General features: G+C 33.6%; 2 protein-coding genes across 2 annotated transcripts; one reads left to right on the plus strand and one right to left on the minus strand.

Moving 5' to 3' along the window:
• The first annotated feature begins 2,780 nt into the window (after positions 1-2,780).
• LOC143542461 (putative serine/threonine-protein kinase At1g54610) lies at positions 2,781-6,311 on the plus strand. The gene is made up of 7 exons (XM_077035040.1): positions 2,781-3,202; positions 3,693-3,977; positions 4,051-4,368; positions 4,441-4,668; positions 4,747-4,847; positions 5,357-5,480; positions 5,556-6,311. The coding sequence occupies exons 1-7, from the start codon at positions 2,888-2,890 to the stop codon at positions 5,901-5,903; spliced, it is 1,719 nt and encodes a 572-aa protein (XP_076891155.1). The 5' UTR covers positions 2,781-2,887; the 3' UTR covers positions 5,904-6,311.
• A 537-nt stretch (positions 6,312-6,848) lies between these two features.
• LOC143542462 (putative protein S-acyltransferase 7) lies at positions 6,849-10,315 on the minus strand. Its single transcript, XM_077035041.1, has 5 exons — positions 10,183-10,315; positions 8,727-8,909; positions 8,339-8,635; positions 8,028-8,261; positions 6,849-7,490 (listed from the first exon to the last, which is right to left on the minus strand). Exons 1-5 carry the CDS (start codon positions 10,276-10,278, stop codon positions 7,050-7,052), a joined length of 1,251 nt encoding a protein of 416 aa, XP_076891156.1. The 5' UTR covers positions 10,279-10,315; the 3' UTR covers positions 6,849-7,049.
• Between the last annotated feature and the right edge of the window lie 5,522 nt (positions 10,316-15,837).

The following is a 15,837-nucleotide window of genomic DNA, read 5'->3' on the forward strand; positions in this document are numbered from 1 at the left end:
AAATTCAAGTCAAATATAAAGGATTAGTTTTCTATAAACAAAACAACTAAGCTAGGAAAAAAACAAGAAAACAATCATCAAAAACAAATTCCAGCAAGTTTTCAAAATCAATTTCAAACCCTCTGTCCAATCAAGGAAGTTAATTTAAATATAAACTTTAACCATATAAAAGATCAAGACAAAATGGCAAAAGACGTCCTTTATATTTGCACGGTTTTTCAATGGACGTCTTTTAGTAAACTTAATGTCAGAGAACATCCTTTATGTTCAAAAAACGTTGCACGGTTCGTCCTTTTCACTAACTGTTAGTGTTTCTCGTTAAATCCAGTTATGTGCACCTCATGTGAGGGCAATTTAGTCTTTTTACCTCCTCAGGGGTTATTTGTGTAATTAACTTAAAATTTTGGGCTTTAAATAAATAAAAGTTTTTTTTTTCTTTTTAACCATCATCTACTTCTCCAAATAATCATAACCCACCATCAACACCTTAACCGAACACCAGCCACCACCCATCACTCCGGCCACCACCATCCCATCAACTCCGACCACTACCGCCAACTCCGGCCACCACCACCATGTATATGCTTTCAACAAATCATCCACACCCCATCACTCTCACAGTCTCACGCCGCCACCATCGTCGCCGTTAACATTACCCACCTCTTATCCCCATACCCAAACTTCTCCGACTTAAGATATTTATTTATTCTCTTTCCTCTCTCTCACTCCCTTACTTTTCTGCAATTCATCACCACCACCCACCACCACCATTTAACAACCACAACAACCTAACAATCACCGAAACTTCAACTACCACTACGATCACCAAACTACCACCACCAACGTTGGGTCGCTGAACCCACCGGAAAAAATAGTTTAAACTAAGTCCGGCTGAAGCTCCTCTAGTATCAATCGGACACCAATTTAATGTAAGTAAAACATAAATCTACTCGTCTTTGCATTATGAACAAAAGCCCTATCGAATGGAGTATAATTTTGAAGCGAAATTGATAATAATTTATAGGGTTTTAATCGGAAGTTGCAGGTGGAGTGGTAAGCTCCGGCTTATTTTAATCGGGTATTGTAGAGTTGGTGGTCACTGTGGGCAGTCGTGTTGACTCCGGTGGAAAGAGAACATTTGGCGATGAACAGTGGTGGTTGTCGGCGGCGTTGGTGGCGGAGGTTGTTGACGACAGGGCCACCAGATCTAAGCAATTTTGAGGATTTCAGAAACTCTAAGGCGGTGACGGTGGTGTTTCAGAGTGGTGTGTGGTTGTAGATGGGTGTAGACAAAGATGATGATGGATAGAGATGAAGATGAACAATTAACGAGGATGATGATCAGATATGAGAGAGAGGAGAGAGAGAGAGAGTATTTATTTGTAAATATGTTAATTGTTTTATTCAATTATTAAATAAATATGTAAATTTACAAAATTAGCCTCATCCTTAATGCATATTACCAGATTTAACGAGAAAAGTTAACGGGGTTAGTGTCAAAGGACGTAACGTGATAAGGATTTGAAACATCAAGTATGTTCTCTAACATTAAGTTTGCTAAAGGACAACCATTGAAAAATCGTGCAAACATAAATGACGTGTTTTGCCATTTTGTCAAAGATTAATCTTTAATGGTCTCGACCAACCTAACAATAGAACTCGAATTCCCATTAAACTCCAAGTCTTTTCTACCAATCCATAATCTCCAAAATGGCACATTGATTGTTTTTCCAATTCATCGATCCTGGTTGTCGTCAAGGTATTTCAACATCATTGGAATTCAGGTTAAAAGGAAAGCGAGTCTTGACCCACACGCACGTTACACCACACACAATTGGACACCAAGCAATCAACAAAAATACGGTCAACGGATTCCAAGCAATTTTGTATCTGCAATAATTCAAGTTAGCGACCCCCAAACCCCCTTGATTCTAGCTAAGGTCAATTTAAAATAACCCTACAAACTAGAATGGAACTTGTGAATCGGTCAACAAATCTCTTACCAACTAAGCTTTAAATTGATGTTGAATGAAGATTTTACATATTTATTTTTTTTACATGTGTTCATAATTCTCAGTATTTCACTTACACAACATTTCCTCCATCACCAATCACCATCATATTAGCGTATTCAACACTTACTGATGAAGAGGCTGCCAAACACTCCCGAAGCTGCTTTTTTTTTAACAACCAACAAATTCTCAAAATGGGTTATTGGATAAATTCACCACATCGGGATACAATCAGATTTCGATCTGGGAAAAACCCTCACCTAAGGCCAACACCCGTGAACAATCGCCTAAAGGCATGAAGTGCGATAAAATAAAATCCGTTCAGTTCAAGGACCTAAGTAATGAACTTCATCTACTTGTTTAGTCTTCTGATCTAACTAATGAACTTCATCTACTCGTTTAATCTTCTGTCATCACATGTTTGTTTTAATGGAATGTTGATTTATGGAAAAGGAAAATAAAGTTTTTTATAATTGAAAAGAAAAAAATGTAATGTTGATGTATCATTTATGAAGCTTCAGTGGCAAGAATGTAATTGTGTGAGAAAACCATGGTTGAAAAGTTGGTAAAACAAGTCGAATCGAAATCCAAATCTAAACGAGAAAAAGACTCCTAAAATCTGACTTACTTTTTAGTTCTCTCTCTCTCTCTCTGCAAAATTCAGTGCACAGTTTGTTGTTTTACTGTACAACTCGCCGGAATCTATCTATCTTCACCGGCAGCACCACCTTCATTACAATTCCTCAATATTGAATGCAGAACCCACCATTATTATTATTATTCCATACCCTAGATATTAGATACCTGCTTATATAATATAATATAATATTATATAACAACTAAGTGATGGCCAGCTAGGTTAAGCTTAAGCAGCTATGGGCTGTGTGCTCGGTACCAGAGCACCTTCTACAGATCGACGCTCTAAGTCTAAGTCAAACGCTGGTCAACACACCCCCGAAGAAGAAGCAGCTACTAATACTAATACTTCCAATACCAATACGCAACCTACACAAACCGTCCAGCAGGCTGTTGATAAAAAGGACGATGTTCGCCCTGACGGACGTCGGTTGAAGCTGCAGTATAGCCTCCACACCGCTCCCACGTGGCCGCCCTGGCTCTCTGACGTCGCCGGTGACGCTATCAACGACTGGAATCCTCGTCGTGCTAATGAGTTTGAGAAGCTTGATAAGGTAATTCATTAATTATTTAATTAAACATTTAAATCTAATTATCCTAATCACGGATTCAATTTCTATACCTAGATCATGAATTAATCTTGTTCAATTGAAAATTACCAAAACAGGTATGTTTGATTAAAATATTCTTAAAACAGGCATTGGACCGGCTATCGGGCTAAAGAGATGCCTAAACGAAAATGAATGGACTCTAGTGTCGTCCTACGCTTCCTTTTATGTTTGTTACGAAAGGTAATTTGTGTGAAATAATTGTTACGGTAAGGTGGAGCCCGCTCCACCTTTACCTAACCTTTGTTGTACATACTGTACTTTCCTAACAAACATAAAAGGAAATGTAGGACAACACTAGAGTCCATTCATTTCCGTTTAGGCACCTCTTTGGCCCGATAGCCCGTTCAATGCCTGTTTTAAGAATATTTTGGTTAAACATGTATGTTTTGGTGATTTTTTCGCGTTTTTAATTTAGTTATTGATTGGTGATTAGATTGGGCAAGGAACATATAGCAATGTGTATAAGGCTAGGGATTTGATTACCGGGAAGGTAGTTGCATTGAAGAAAGTTAGGGTTGATACTTTAGAGCCTGAGAATGTTAAGTTCATGGCTAGAGAGATTTTGATACTGAAAAAGCTTAATCATCCCAATATTATTAAGCTTGAAGGATTGGTTACATCTAGAATGTCTTCCAGTCTTTATCTCGTGTTTGAATACATGGAACATGATTTTGCGGGTCTTGCTGCTACCCAAACTGCCAAATTCACAGAGCCACAGGTAAAGCTCATGATTCAGAAGGTTATATCTTTGATGCAAAATGTGATAACTGATAAAATGAATCTGTTTGTAGATCAAGTGCTTCATGAAACAGTTACTGTGTGGGCTTGAACATTGCCATAAGAACGGTGTGTTGCATAGAGATATCAAGGGATCTAATTTGCTGATTGATGATAATGGGATTCTTAAAATAGCAGATTTTGGATTAGCGTCCTTTTATGATCCGCAAAAAAAGCAACCGATGACTAGCCGTGTGGTCACTCTTTGGTACCGACCTCCTGAGCTTCTTCTCGGGGCCACTAATTATGGTGTTGGTGTTGACTTGTGGAGTGCTGGTTGCATTTTGGCTGAGCTCCTTGCTGGCAAACCAATAATGCCAGGTCGCACAGAGGTAGAAACTGTTTAAATGCTATATTAATAGCATGTATGATATATTAATATATGGAAATTTTGAAACTTTTAGGTTGAGCAGCTGCACAAGATATTTAAATTATGCGGTTCACCGTCTGAGGAATATTGGAAGAGGTACCGTTTGCCAAACGCCACTTTGTTTAAGCCACGCCAGCCGTACAAGCGTTGTATGAGTGAAACTTTTAAAGATTTTCCGACTTCTTCACTTCCTTTACTAGAGTCGCTTCTTGCAATTGACCCTGATGATCGCGGGTCTGCTGTCTCATCGCTCAATAGTGAAGTTAGTTTTGCTTATTTTAAATACAAAAGTACGTGTTCGGTTTTATGTTACTAAGTATTGTGTTCCTTGTCTGCACAGTTCTTCTCAACTGAACCGTATGCTTGTGAGCCATCAGAATTACCAAAATACCCTCCCAGTAAAGAACTAGATGTCAAATTGAGGGATGAAGAAGCCAGAAGGTTTTTAACTTCATTTTTTCATTTTAGCAATTTCTATTCGTATCTACTTTATGCTACCTATTAGATGTGGTACCCCTTTATTATATGGGTTGAATAAAGGAACTATTAGTAGTTAGCAATGCATATTTAGTAATTAGGAAACAATATTTTTTTTGAAATAAGATATGCCTGAAATTACCTATAACTACTTTTTAGGTAAGAAAGCAGTAATATTGAAAATGAAAAGAATATTTGATTATCATTGACTATTTATTATAATAAACGATAAATAATTGATGGACAAGTTTATTTGACTCACTTTAAAATCATTATTCTTATTTAAAATATCCTTATATAATTGATTATTATTATGATAAATGATAAATAAGTTGATACAATAATAGAAGCGGGAAAAACCGAAATTTGGGTCATATAATTGTGCCATATGGCACAACATTTACTTATTTATTAAGTCTAAATATCATCTATATGTTAATGCAAATTGCGTTATTATTTCTAATTCCTGATAGGCGAAGAGGTCTAAGTGCAAAATCTCAAGCCGCTGACGGAAATAAAAAACCGAGAACTCGTGACCGCACAGGCCGTGCAATTCCAGCTCCCGAGGCGAATGCAGAGATCCAATCCAACTTAGAGGTAAGTTAATTTCACATATTACTGATTTTTAAAATATTTAATTAAATAATGTTGCACTTTCGGTTTCATTCATAGATATGGAGAGTTGCAAATAACTCAGATACCAAAAGCAAGAGTGAAAAATTCCCACCACCTCATAGGGATGCAGCTGTCGGGCATCATTTTGACTCCTCACACAATGGCGGGCCTGTTTCATTCAGTACAGATGACGGCACATCAGTAAGCTCATCGGTTTTTGAGTCGACCTCTTCGGTCAAAGAAGCCAGGACTGTTGACGGGCCGTCTACTAGAAAGCATAAGAGGGCCCGTTCACATGTGGCATCTTCTCGTAAGTTCTTACGGACCTTTTTTGCATCCTCCATTAGTCTAAAGATGGATCTAAGATTCAAGAATAAAGATGCGGTTTTTCACAATAGAAGGTAGATAAATAAATCATAAATGGGTTTTAATTTTGAAGTTGATCTTTTTGTGTTAGTTTATATATTTTGATTTTTGACAGTTTTTTTCATATGTTACATAGTTTTGTTGAATGCAATCTGATTCGTTTTGTGGGTTATCTTTTAAGCCTGAAAGTGTAATTATTAAACCCGCTTATTTTCTTTATAATAACCATGATATTGACAACACGATGCATGACTAATCGATGTAAATCATGATTAATTAGTTTTTATACTACAATAATTAGTATTCTCGATGTGACATGAGGTTTTGACGTCTTGGCATTAATTAATAAATTCAAAGCATATCTATATAAGTGTCGCAATTAACAACATATTGTTGATTACTAAATGAATCTGTCTATAAATGTATATATAACTTGTGCGCCTTAATTGTGACAAAAATTTTCTTATGGGTGTAACGCGTTATTTAGTACAGGTATTTGTATCTGTATGTTATATACGTGTCCAGTCACTCAATACAAGCTTTGTTTTAAATTATCACCTAACATAACCCATACTAAAAACTGACATTAGCTCTTTTGACACGTTTATTCAACCCGTTTGACCTGTTCAACTTACGACTAGATATAATACATCCTATGTTACAAATTTAAGAATCAAATTAAGATATAGACAAGTTTAGTTTCTAATTTTTTTTCCCACAATAGCCATGCTCAGGTAGAGTGTTGAATGGTCGAATTGGATTGTAATTCAAAAATCGGTTCGAATTTAGTTCCAATTTAAAATTTGTTTTTCCAATTTCTGACACGAATTAGCAATCAACACAAATGTAGATTCTCAATTTTGAATTAAGTTTGAGTTTCAATTCAAATTCGAATTTTTGTTGTATATATATGGTTTGTTTGGTAGTCCAGATAATTCAAATTCGGTTCGTTGAACACCCTTTAGTCGACTGAAAATCAAAACAAAAAGTGGTATATAAAGAAAAGCCAAAAGCTATGTACACTAGTATCTATATTCTAAGTCTCAAGAAACAAACCAACACACATATATATCATAAGTCAGAAGGAGTAGCTTATATTCTCCACATTCTATACACAATAATTCACCACAAAAAAAGGGTCAAATAAACCACAACTATGAAAACACCACCATAAACCTTGACCAGTCATTGCCTACTTTGACCAGTCAACTGACCACCCCTGCTTCCACCCAAGCTGTCACTACTCCCACCAGTGATCCGGTTCGAGTCACCACGACCCGAACCAATATCAGCTGGTAACTCCCAGCTTCCACTTCTCCTTCCCCAACTGGACCGCCGATTGTAACCAGGTTGATCATATTGATCAGCCCGACCTGACCAGTTACTCCCAGCAACTTTCCTGTCACCCATTTCTATGTCACTCAAAGCCTTCTCCACATTTGAATTTACAAAACTACCCCCGGAAGCCTGAGGAGTGGTTTCCGATTCTCTAATCACCACAGCCCTAAAATTGTTCTTGGAAGGCGGAATGCTTTGACAAAACACGTCCTTGAAATTCTCGATTATCCCTCGGCTGTACGGATTTTCGGTCTGATCGTATCGGTACCGGAAGTTTTCATATGTTGACTGCACGATAACAAAATATTAAAAAAAAATATTCAAAAGTTTTTCTAGCAAATACAATGGTTTATATGGGAGTGCATGGGTCGGTTTTGAGCTCAAATCGAACCAAAAACCAAAAATTCGGTTTTTCAGTTTTCTTACGGGCTTGGTTCGGTTTTGGTATTTTACGGTATCAGTTCGGTTTCTGTTTTTCTAGTTTTATCATTTGGGCTATAAACTTTTTAACCGAAAAAAAAAATTACTTGGCCAAAAAAATGAACTTGGGCCTAAATCATTATGTTAATTAATAACAAAGTGCTTTTGGGCTAAAATATTTGGGTACACTTACTTATATAACTCTTATAAATTGCTTAAAATTCAAAATAAAAAATGTAATCCATAATTTTGGTTCGGTTGTATTTACTTTTAATTACATGCCAAACCAAAACAAAGAAAACATAATAACCAAACTCTCAGTTTTTGTTTGGGTATGGCTATTTTGGTTCGGTTTTTTCGGTTTCATGCACACCCGTAATGGTTTATAAAGGACTAGTGATTCACCTGGTTTGTACTGATGAGATAAAGATGGAAGAATGTAAGACCACCAACGAACCACACACATATAAAGGTATAAATAATTAACACGATCGAAGCGGGAGTTTTGACTAACGCACTCCAAACCGTTGTTTCCTCACTGTTCTTGATCTTTATTACATACACCCAACAAAAGGCGAAAACATAAATACAAAGTAGAGTTGCTGAAGATACAAACATGAAAAAGAACCGGTAGTTACGCTGCACGAATAAAAACAAAGTTAAAAACTGATATATTTCATAGAATTAAACTTTTAAAACAGAAGGTTGTGCGATACCAATCCAACGCACTGTCCGACCCACGGGCAATGATGATCGAACCGTTCAACGCAGTTATCACATATGGAGCAATGAGAACAACGTGGTGGTCTATAAAGCATGCAAGTATCACAGTATTTGACTTTAACCGTGAACCCATTGACCATTACTTCTTTGAAGCGAGGTAAACGTATTTGTGGAGTTTGGGTTGACCCGACTTCTACGTTCTGGTCTATTACTTCTGGTTCTGGTGGGTGTGTGTTGCGTGGGATTATTCCCGGGTCCCTTCCGGATGTTACTAGAAGCAGGATTACAACCTGCAAATCAACATTTCCATAATAATCAATATGATGTTATTATTTATAAATATAATGAGAAATACATTAGAAGAATATGAAGATAACTTACATAGATTGTGAATGCAATTGCAATGGCCATAACTAATATTCCAAGATGATGGCTGAACTTATCGAGCAACTTTCTGGCAACAAATACACAAAAAGCTACAACTGGTGCAACTATTAGGAATATTGACATGAATATTGATCGTATATCTGGTCCAAATATTAATCTTCCACCAAGGAAAAATATCTGCACATTAAAAACAGCAAATTATAATGATTCAAAGTCAATGCTACATGTTTGGTTACAAGCATAAACTGTAAACTGTTTGCAATCATCATCTTAATTCATAGCTATCAATTCACAGCCTTCATTTTCATGTATCTACACTTTCGGTATAAGCATAATTGTAAACTGCTTGAAATGATCATCTTAATCAGAACCTACCATATTTCATCCATTAACATACACTCTTCAATTTCATGTATCTACATGTGTCTGGCTACAATCATAAAGTGTATACTAGCAATCATCATCACCTTAATTCGAATCAATAACTTACAGTCTTCAATTTCACGTGTCTACATGTTCGACTACTAGCATAAATTGAAAACTGCTCGCCTCGATTTCAATCTATTGTATTTCATCCATTAATATACAGTCTTCAATATCATCTATCTACACATTTGACTACAAGCATAAACCGTAAACTCCTCGCAATCATCATCTTAATTCCAATCGATAACTCACAGTCTTCAATATCATCCATCTATCAACCTGTTTGACTACAAGCATAAACCGTAAACCGCTCGCAATCATCATCTTAATTCCAATCAATAACTTACAGTCTTCAATATCATGTACCTACATGTGTTTGACTACAAGCATAAACCGTAAACCGCTCGCAATAATCATCATCTTAATTCCAATCAATTACTTACAGTCTTCAATATCATGTACCTACATGTTTGACTACAAGCATAAACCGTAAACTACTTGCAATAATCATCATCTTAATTCTAATCAATAACTTACAGTCATCAATATCATCTATCTACATGTTTGACTACAAACATAAACCGTAAACTGCTCGCAACCATCATCATCTTAATTCTAATCAATAACTTACAGTCTTCAATATCATGTACCTACATGTGTTTGACTACAAGCAGAAACCGTAAACTCTTTGCAATCATGATCTTAATTCGAATCCACCATACGTAATCCATTAACTTAGGTCTTCAATTTCATGTATCTATAGCTCTACATAACTTGCCCTAAATTCCAGCAGAGGCCAAAACCTAAACCACTAAAAAACTAAAACAAACAATTTCATGTATCTGTTCAGCTACAAAACTGATCCTAAATAACCAAAAATTAATATTAATAATAATAATAAATAAATAAATAAATAATAATAATAATAATATTCTGAATGATATCAAGAGCAATCAGTAAAATCGGATCATGCTGATTACAAAATTCAAAATCGAATTAAAGCTAGAAAGAAAAGAAAGCTTACGTTACTGCCTTTCCATGTCTGGTACGTACGGATGACCTCCGCGGTGCCACCGCCGACGGCCTCACCGGAGTTATTCGGCGGTTGTACTCCATACATCTCTCTCTCTCTAAAAGTATAAAGCTGTGGAGAATAATAATGATAATAAGAAGAGGTCAAACAAAGACAGAGATAGTTGGGGTTTGACTTTGACTTTATTATTAGTATTGATGAGTTTCCATTGCAGGTTAAGAGGGAAAGCGTGAAACGAAACAGTGACTATACTTCATTATAATTATAATAATAATATTAAATAACGCTGATATTTCAACAAACACAACTGAACCTTCTAAACGTGGTGGTCAATTACTCTTTTAAATAAATAATTAAATAATAACAGAGAGAGTATGACAGCATGAGGACAACCCATACATACTTGTAACTTTTGTACTCACGTATACATACACTAGTTTGAGACCCGTGTATTATACGGGTAATTATTGAAAATTTTAAAATAGAAAATTATGATTTGCTTCCCTGTGCTTTAGTGGCACACAACACGCAAAATCAGATTGGGATCTGTAAAGTGCTTCCACTCATAAAACATAAAGAGTCAAATCATATTTTTCTCATTTTAAAATTTATACATTAAGAAATATACAATCAACAACGAAATTATCATATACTGTTAATACAATTACAACTTACATTAAAATTACAGGAATTAGAAAATAAACATTACACAAATATTTTATAAATTATCATATACTGTTAATACAATTACACTACATTATTGGTCAAATTAGCTTGTTTATCAAGAATCGAATTCTTTAGCACATGTCTGCTTGTAACTCTTGACAAGACAACGTGTAGCTGTCATGTGAGAACACGGGTTCTTTCAAGTAAAAACATAGATGTCGATTATTTTTTTATTTAATTGGATACTTTTAATAATATTTTACCAACAGGAATTTTAATACAAAGTTTTATACTAATTGATATTGAAGTTGATTGAGCATGATAAATTTGTTGTCACCAACCGACCTGTATTGAAATATTTCAAGTTTTTTAATTTATTACAATTAAAAGTCATATAATCAAGGAGTATATGAAATAGTTGAAAATATCCATAAGGAATGCAATTAGCAGAATTATGAAAAAGTCATACTAAATTGTTTGCCATTGTTGTGAAACTTTGATTATTGTATGAGTTAACAAAGTACCACATGATGTGTCTTATATATAGTACTTTAAAATATTAAAAAAATAATGTTTTAAACCTTGAATACTAATCTCGTGTGATTAGTGATTATTTTAAGAAGAAGTTGCAATATTTAATTAAGTTGATATATCTATCTCTATAATTATTTAAACAATTAAAAATCATGATTGTAGTTTTCAAAATAATGAAAGAATTTAGATTTACAGGAAACAATCATGGTAAGTGAGTTGACCAGATTAAATAAAAAATCCGTAATTATAGCTTGATCATATTAGACCCTTGATTTCTTCCTTAAAAAATCAACCTAAAATAATCTATTGATTTATATTTAGATAAAACTTAAAAATCAAATCACTCACGTTTATATTAGTTAAACGTGTTAAATTATGAATATTTATAATTTGATACATATCCCGTGATTAGGTAATTTCTTTTGGAAAGTCGTTGAAATACTAAACATCTAGTAAACCATTGTTTCCACACTTATATATGTATTAATAATGAAAAAATATAATTTAATATTTGATTTTAAGGTTTAAAACTAATGATTATTTGTATGATTAGAGTTTTAGTAAGAAAACCAGAATTGTAGGTTTTCAAAGTTTCAGCTAAAACTAATAATGGTTTTAATATTTACCTAAAGTTCTCTTAATTTTAGAAATTTTAAATAAAGTGCTTTTAATGAAAATGTGAAACTTGGCATATTAAGCAAAATATCGTCAACAAAAATATGAATAATGAAAAAACAAACAACTAATGTTATCTTAGTTATGAAAACAAAATATATTGAAAAGTTTTAAATAGCTAGTAAATTGAGATTATAGCTTTCCAAATACAGAAAGAATTTGAATTTTTAGAAAGCATGGTGAATGAGTTGACCGAATTCAAATTTATGTTTCTTGAATTTATGTTTTTGAAAAAATGCTAAAAAAAGATGAAAATGACTAAGAGAGTGACAAGTGGCACAAGTGCGTACTCTTTTATTATAATAGTAGATGATTCTTATTATTTTATTATTATCGTATGACATAAAATATTTGTGTATCAGTGGCACTGCTAATGTTATTATCTAGCAGTGTGACAGGATTTCAATTCCTAATCTATATTTGTGATTGGGGTTTATGTTGGATGATACCCAAACCCATGTGGATGGAAGAATATATGTAGTGTTAAACACGATCGAGGTTTATGTTGTTGACTAACAAGAAATAATCAGAAGTTGAACTAACGAAATATCCAAGATAAGCTAGCAAACATGTATTCCACTCCCAATATACCTACAAAAAGTGTAATGCTAACGTGCATATAATGTTTTACGGTCAGAATCTCAGGTTGTGCACTCGTAAGTTTACATTAGACCAAAGTTTGGTTTTTGAGAAGTTTTCGAGGCAGTTTTAACGGGAACATAGGCAGACCATCACTATTAGAGGCGGTTATATGGAGATTTACTCATGTACATGCTTTCCAATTTCGCCCAAATTTCGACTGCAGAGGCTTCTTTCAATACCTATTAAACACTCAATCTTCGAGACTAAGAATGATTGCACCATGTGCTTTTTTAAATGTCTTTCTTTTACCTTTCGGTAAGAGCTAGCGGTAACACAGCCTCTCCAGCTATAGCATCAAGAAGACCCCGGTGAACTAACAACACCTTCATTTTCACTCTTCATAATCCAAAATCATTCTTACCGTTGAATTTCTCCAACTCGAACTTCATCACAACCATTCTGAATCTTCAATCGGTCTCTAATCAAACTTGATTACCTTCTTTAAACAATGAGCTGTAACGATGACTCTGATATGAGTTGTTAAAAGTGGAACTCAAATCACCAATTACACGCCAAAGAAAACAAGATTGAAGATCTGAATTAAGAACGAAAACAATGAACTCTCTTGAATAGATTAATGAACATTACAAAAGAAAAACCCCAAAATGATTGTAGGTTAACTAACTCTAACAAGTAACAACCAACACTGATTGTGACATAAACCAACTCACGCCTAATCTTTACAAGTATGTCCAAACTACCCCCAAACTTTATAATTAACAATAGTAGCTACTGAACTTTAATTATAACAACATCTAACATGAACTTTTAATTGTTTTACGTTGAACTATATATATACATGATCGAGTTTTTCTTAACCATACAAAAAATTTAATTGGTCTTATAAGTTTTAAACGCTGAAACATTATTGCATCAATTTATGGTTTATAACATATTAGGTTATAAACCCGTGTATTACACGAGTTTGAAAAATTAAATCTCATTCATTATCTAATTATAATTATATGATTATGGTTTTTCAAGTTGCAATAATCATGTATAAAAAACACATCAAAACTCGTGAAAAGTCTTAAGAGAGCTGAAAAATGTAAAAAAAAAAAAAAACTGCTTCTAAATTATATTGTTATGTTAGTTTAACATATTATGCCACTGAACTAATAGTTGTAAGAGTTTCTATCAGAAAAAAAGTTACCAAATGATTCAAATTGTGGATTTAATTATATTAAATTATTAACCATCCATAACCAACAAAAAAAAAAAAACTTGTGTGGCTTACTTCATCTCTTTTTTGTAATTCATGTCTTAGGTTATAAAAATAAAAGCAAGAGCAACTGCATATTTGGTAATATCGGAAAAAAGAAAGTGTAATACTAATAAAGTTATAGGCATTTTATTATAGTTTTTTTCGGTTTCAAACATGCCATCTTTTTAAACTTTTATATTTAGATGATCTTGACACGTTATACTCAACGCCAGCGACATACAAGAAACTAAAAGTTATAGTGAGTTTTATATTTGTGTGTAAATGTAAAAGAAAAAATGTAAAGAAAACATGTTCGGAACCGAGAGTAATATTTTTCTTTAAATAATTAGTTTTGACCCAAACTTGTACCGAACAAACCGGTTCTTATGCGTTGCACCGACTGACACGACTCGTCCTTTTTTCCGGCTATAAGAGAACACAAGTAGCATATTTGTCCCATTTACTTAAAGGGTCGAATACAAGTTGAACTTGCCCGAAATGTTCCAAGTCATACTAAAAGTGGGCATGTTTCAAGTGAAACTTGTTATGACCCATTACGTAAATCAGAATAAAAAAGTGTTGCAAGGATTTTATTCACAACAAATAAGTATCTCACTGAAAACCAAACCAAACTATCATTCCTCCCATATATCAAACAATTTTGAGATTATTGTATTGAAGATAGAACACAAATAAATCATAATAATAAACAACTAACTTAAAAGAAACAACTTAGTATTTAAAAAACCCTACTCATGGTATTGTAAAAATCGGTTTGCAACACCTATAATTACAACCAATTTCCTATCATTTATAATAGTTAAGTATACTTTATGGCCTTAACTTGTAAGATTAAAAAAAATGAGTGTTGGGCCTATAACAGACAACACAATGTCATTACCACCAGGATACTCTTTCAAAAAGATATGAATTTTGCTTCATGAATATAAATGGTTATCATTAAGGACACAAAACTCACTATGACACTACTGTATTTTAGGGATCAAAATAACTCATTTTCTATATCGTTTGCCCGAAACTCTAAATGATGCAAGTTTGTGACAATGAATAAGCACAATGAATTTCACTATCAGTTAACATGTGATAAAATAAAATGCACACAATTATTAGATCTAAAAGAAAAGGTATTGGTATGCACCATCATCAATCTAGTATTCTCTTTCAGTGAATTGTGTCACTTTAGTAAAAGTTATGAATACATATATAAGAATTATTATATAGAATTAATAGTAAAAAATAATCAAATGAGATGAATCATTTTCTTACTGCTCACAGTAAAGACGAATTATAACACCTTCTGAATCAGCCACTAATAAACTAAAAACATACAACACAAATTTACACACACTAAAATGAGTTTTTAAAAGTTCTACATACGTTCTTTCATTTTTATTTTTTTTACTATTATTACTACTATAAAATTATTTTTTATATAGATAAATCATTAATATGGAATGTTTAAAATATTTATTAATTGTTATAATAAGATAGTTATAACTTTGAAAATTAAACATTAATGATGACACTTGACAAACAAATGGGATAATTAGGTGCCATGTGCCACAACAATGACTTCATATATTATAAATCAAAACGAAACTAAAAGAATTCAAACCGAACAAAAACAAAACTGAAAAATGAACAAAAACGAGTCCGGAATCGACCATAAAGAAACCAAAACCCAACACGTCACGGGTGAAAACTCGTGTTGACTTGAAAACTGAACTGAACCCGTTCCGATCTGAAACCCATTTCGTGCCAAAACATGTCTTGTACGAAAATGCGTTCCGATCCGAAACCTGTCACATTTCCTTGGGACACTAACCCCACATCAACCCATTTCTTTGAACTTGTCGACCCATTTTGACCCGAAAATAAAAGGATGGAATTTAAAATGACTCATT

Source organism: Bidens hawaiensis, unplaced genomic scaffold (assembly GCF_021521415.1).
Source record: "Bidens hawaiensis isolate Kalapana, Puna unplaced genomic scaffold, B.hawaiensis_p1.1 tig00012849_1, whole genome shotgun sequence".
Classification (NCBI taxonomy): domain Eukaryota; kingdom Viridiplantae; phylum Streptophyta; class Magnoliopsida; order Asterales; family Asteraceae; genus Bidens; species Bidens hawaiensis.

Bases quoted from the DNA above. Each gene is read 5' to 3' on its own strand.
- LOC143542461 (XM_077035040.1), top strand. From the start codon at position 2,888: ATGGGCTGTGTGCTCGGTACCAGAGCACCTTCTACAGATCGACGCTCT. The intron at 4,369-4,440 runs GTAGAAACTGTT...TGAAACTTTTAG, and splicing joins TAATGCCAGGTCGCACAGAG to GTTGAGCAGCTGCACAAGAT. The intron at 4,848-5,356 runs GTTTTTAACTTC...AATTCCTGATAG, and splicing joins AGGGATGAAGAAGCCAGAAG to GCGAAGAGGTCTAAGTGCAA.
- LOC143542462 (XM_077035041.1), bottom strand. From the start codon at position 10,278: ATGTATGGAGTACAACCGCCGAATAACTCCGGTGAGGCCGTCGGCGGT. The intron at 8,910-10,182 runs GTAAGCTTTCTT...TTTAATGTGCAG, and splicing joins AGACATGGAAAGGCAGTAAC to ATATTTTTCCTTGGTGGAAG. The intron at 8,262-8,338 runs GTATCGCACAAC...TTATTCGTGCAG, and splicing joins TCGGACAGTGCGTTGGATTG to CGTAACTACCGGTTCTTTTT.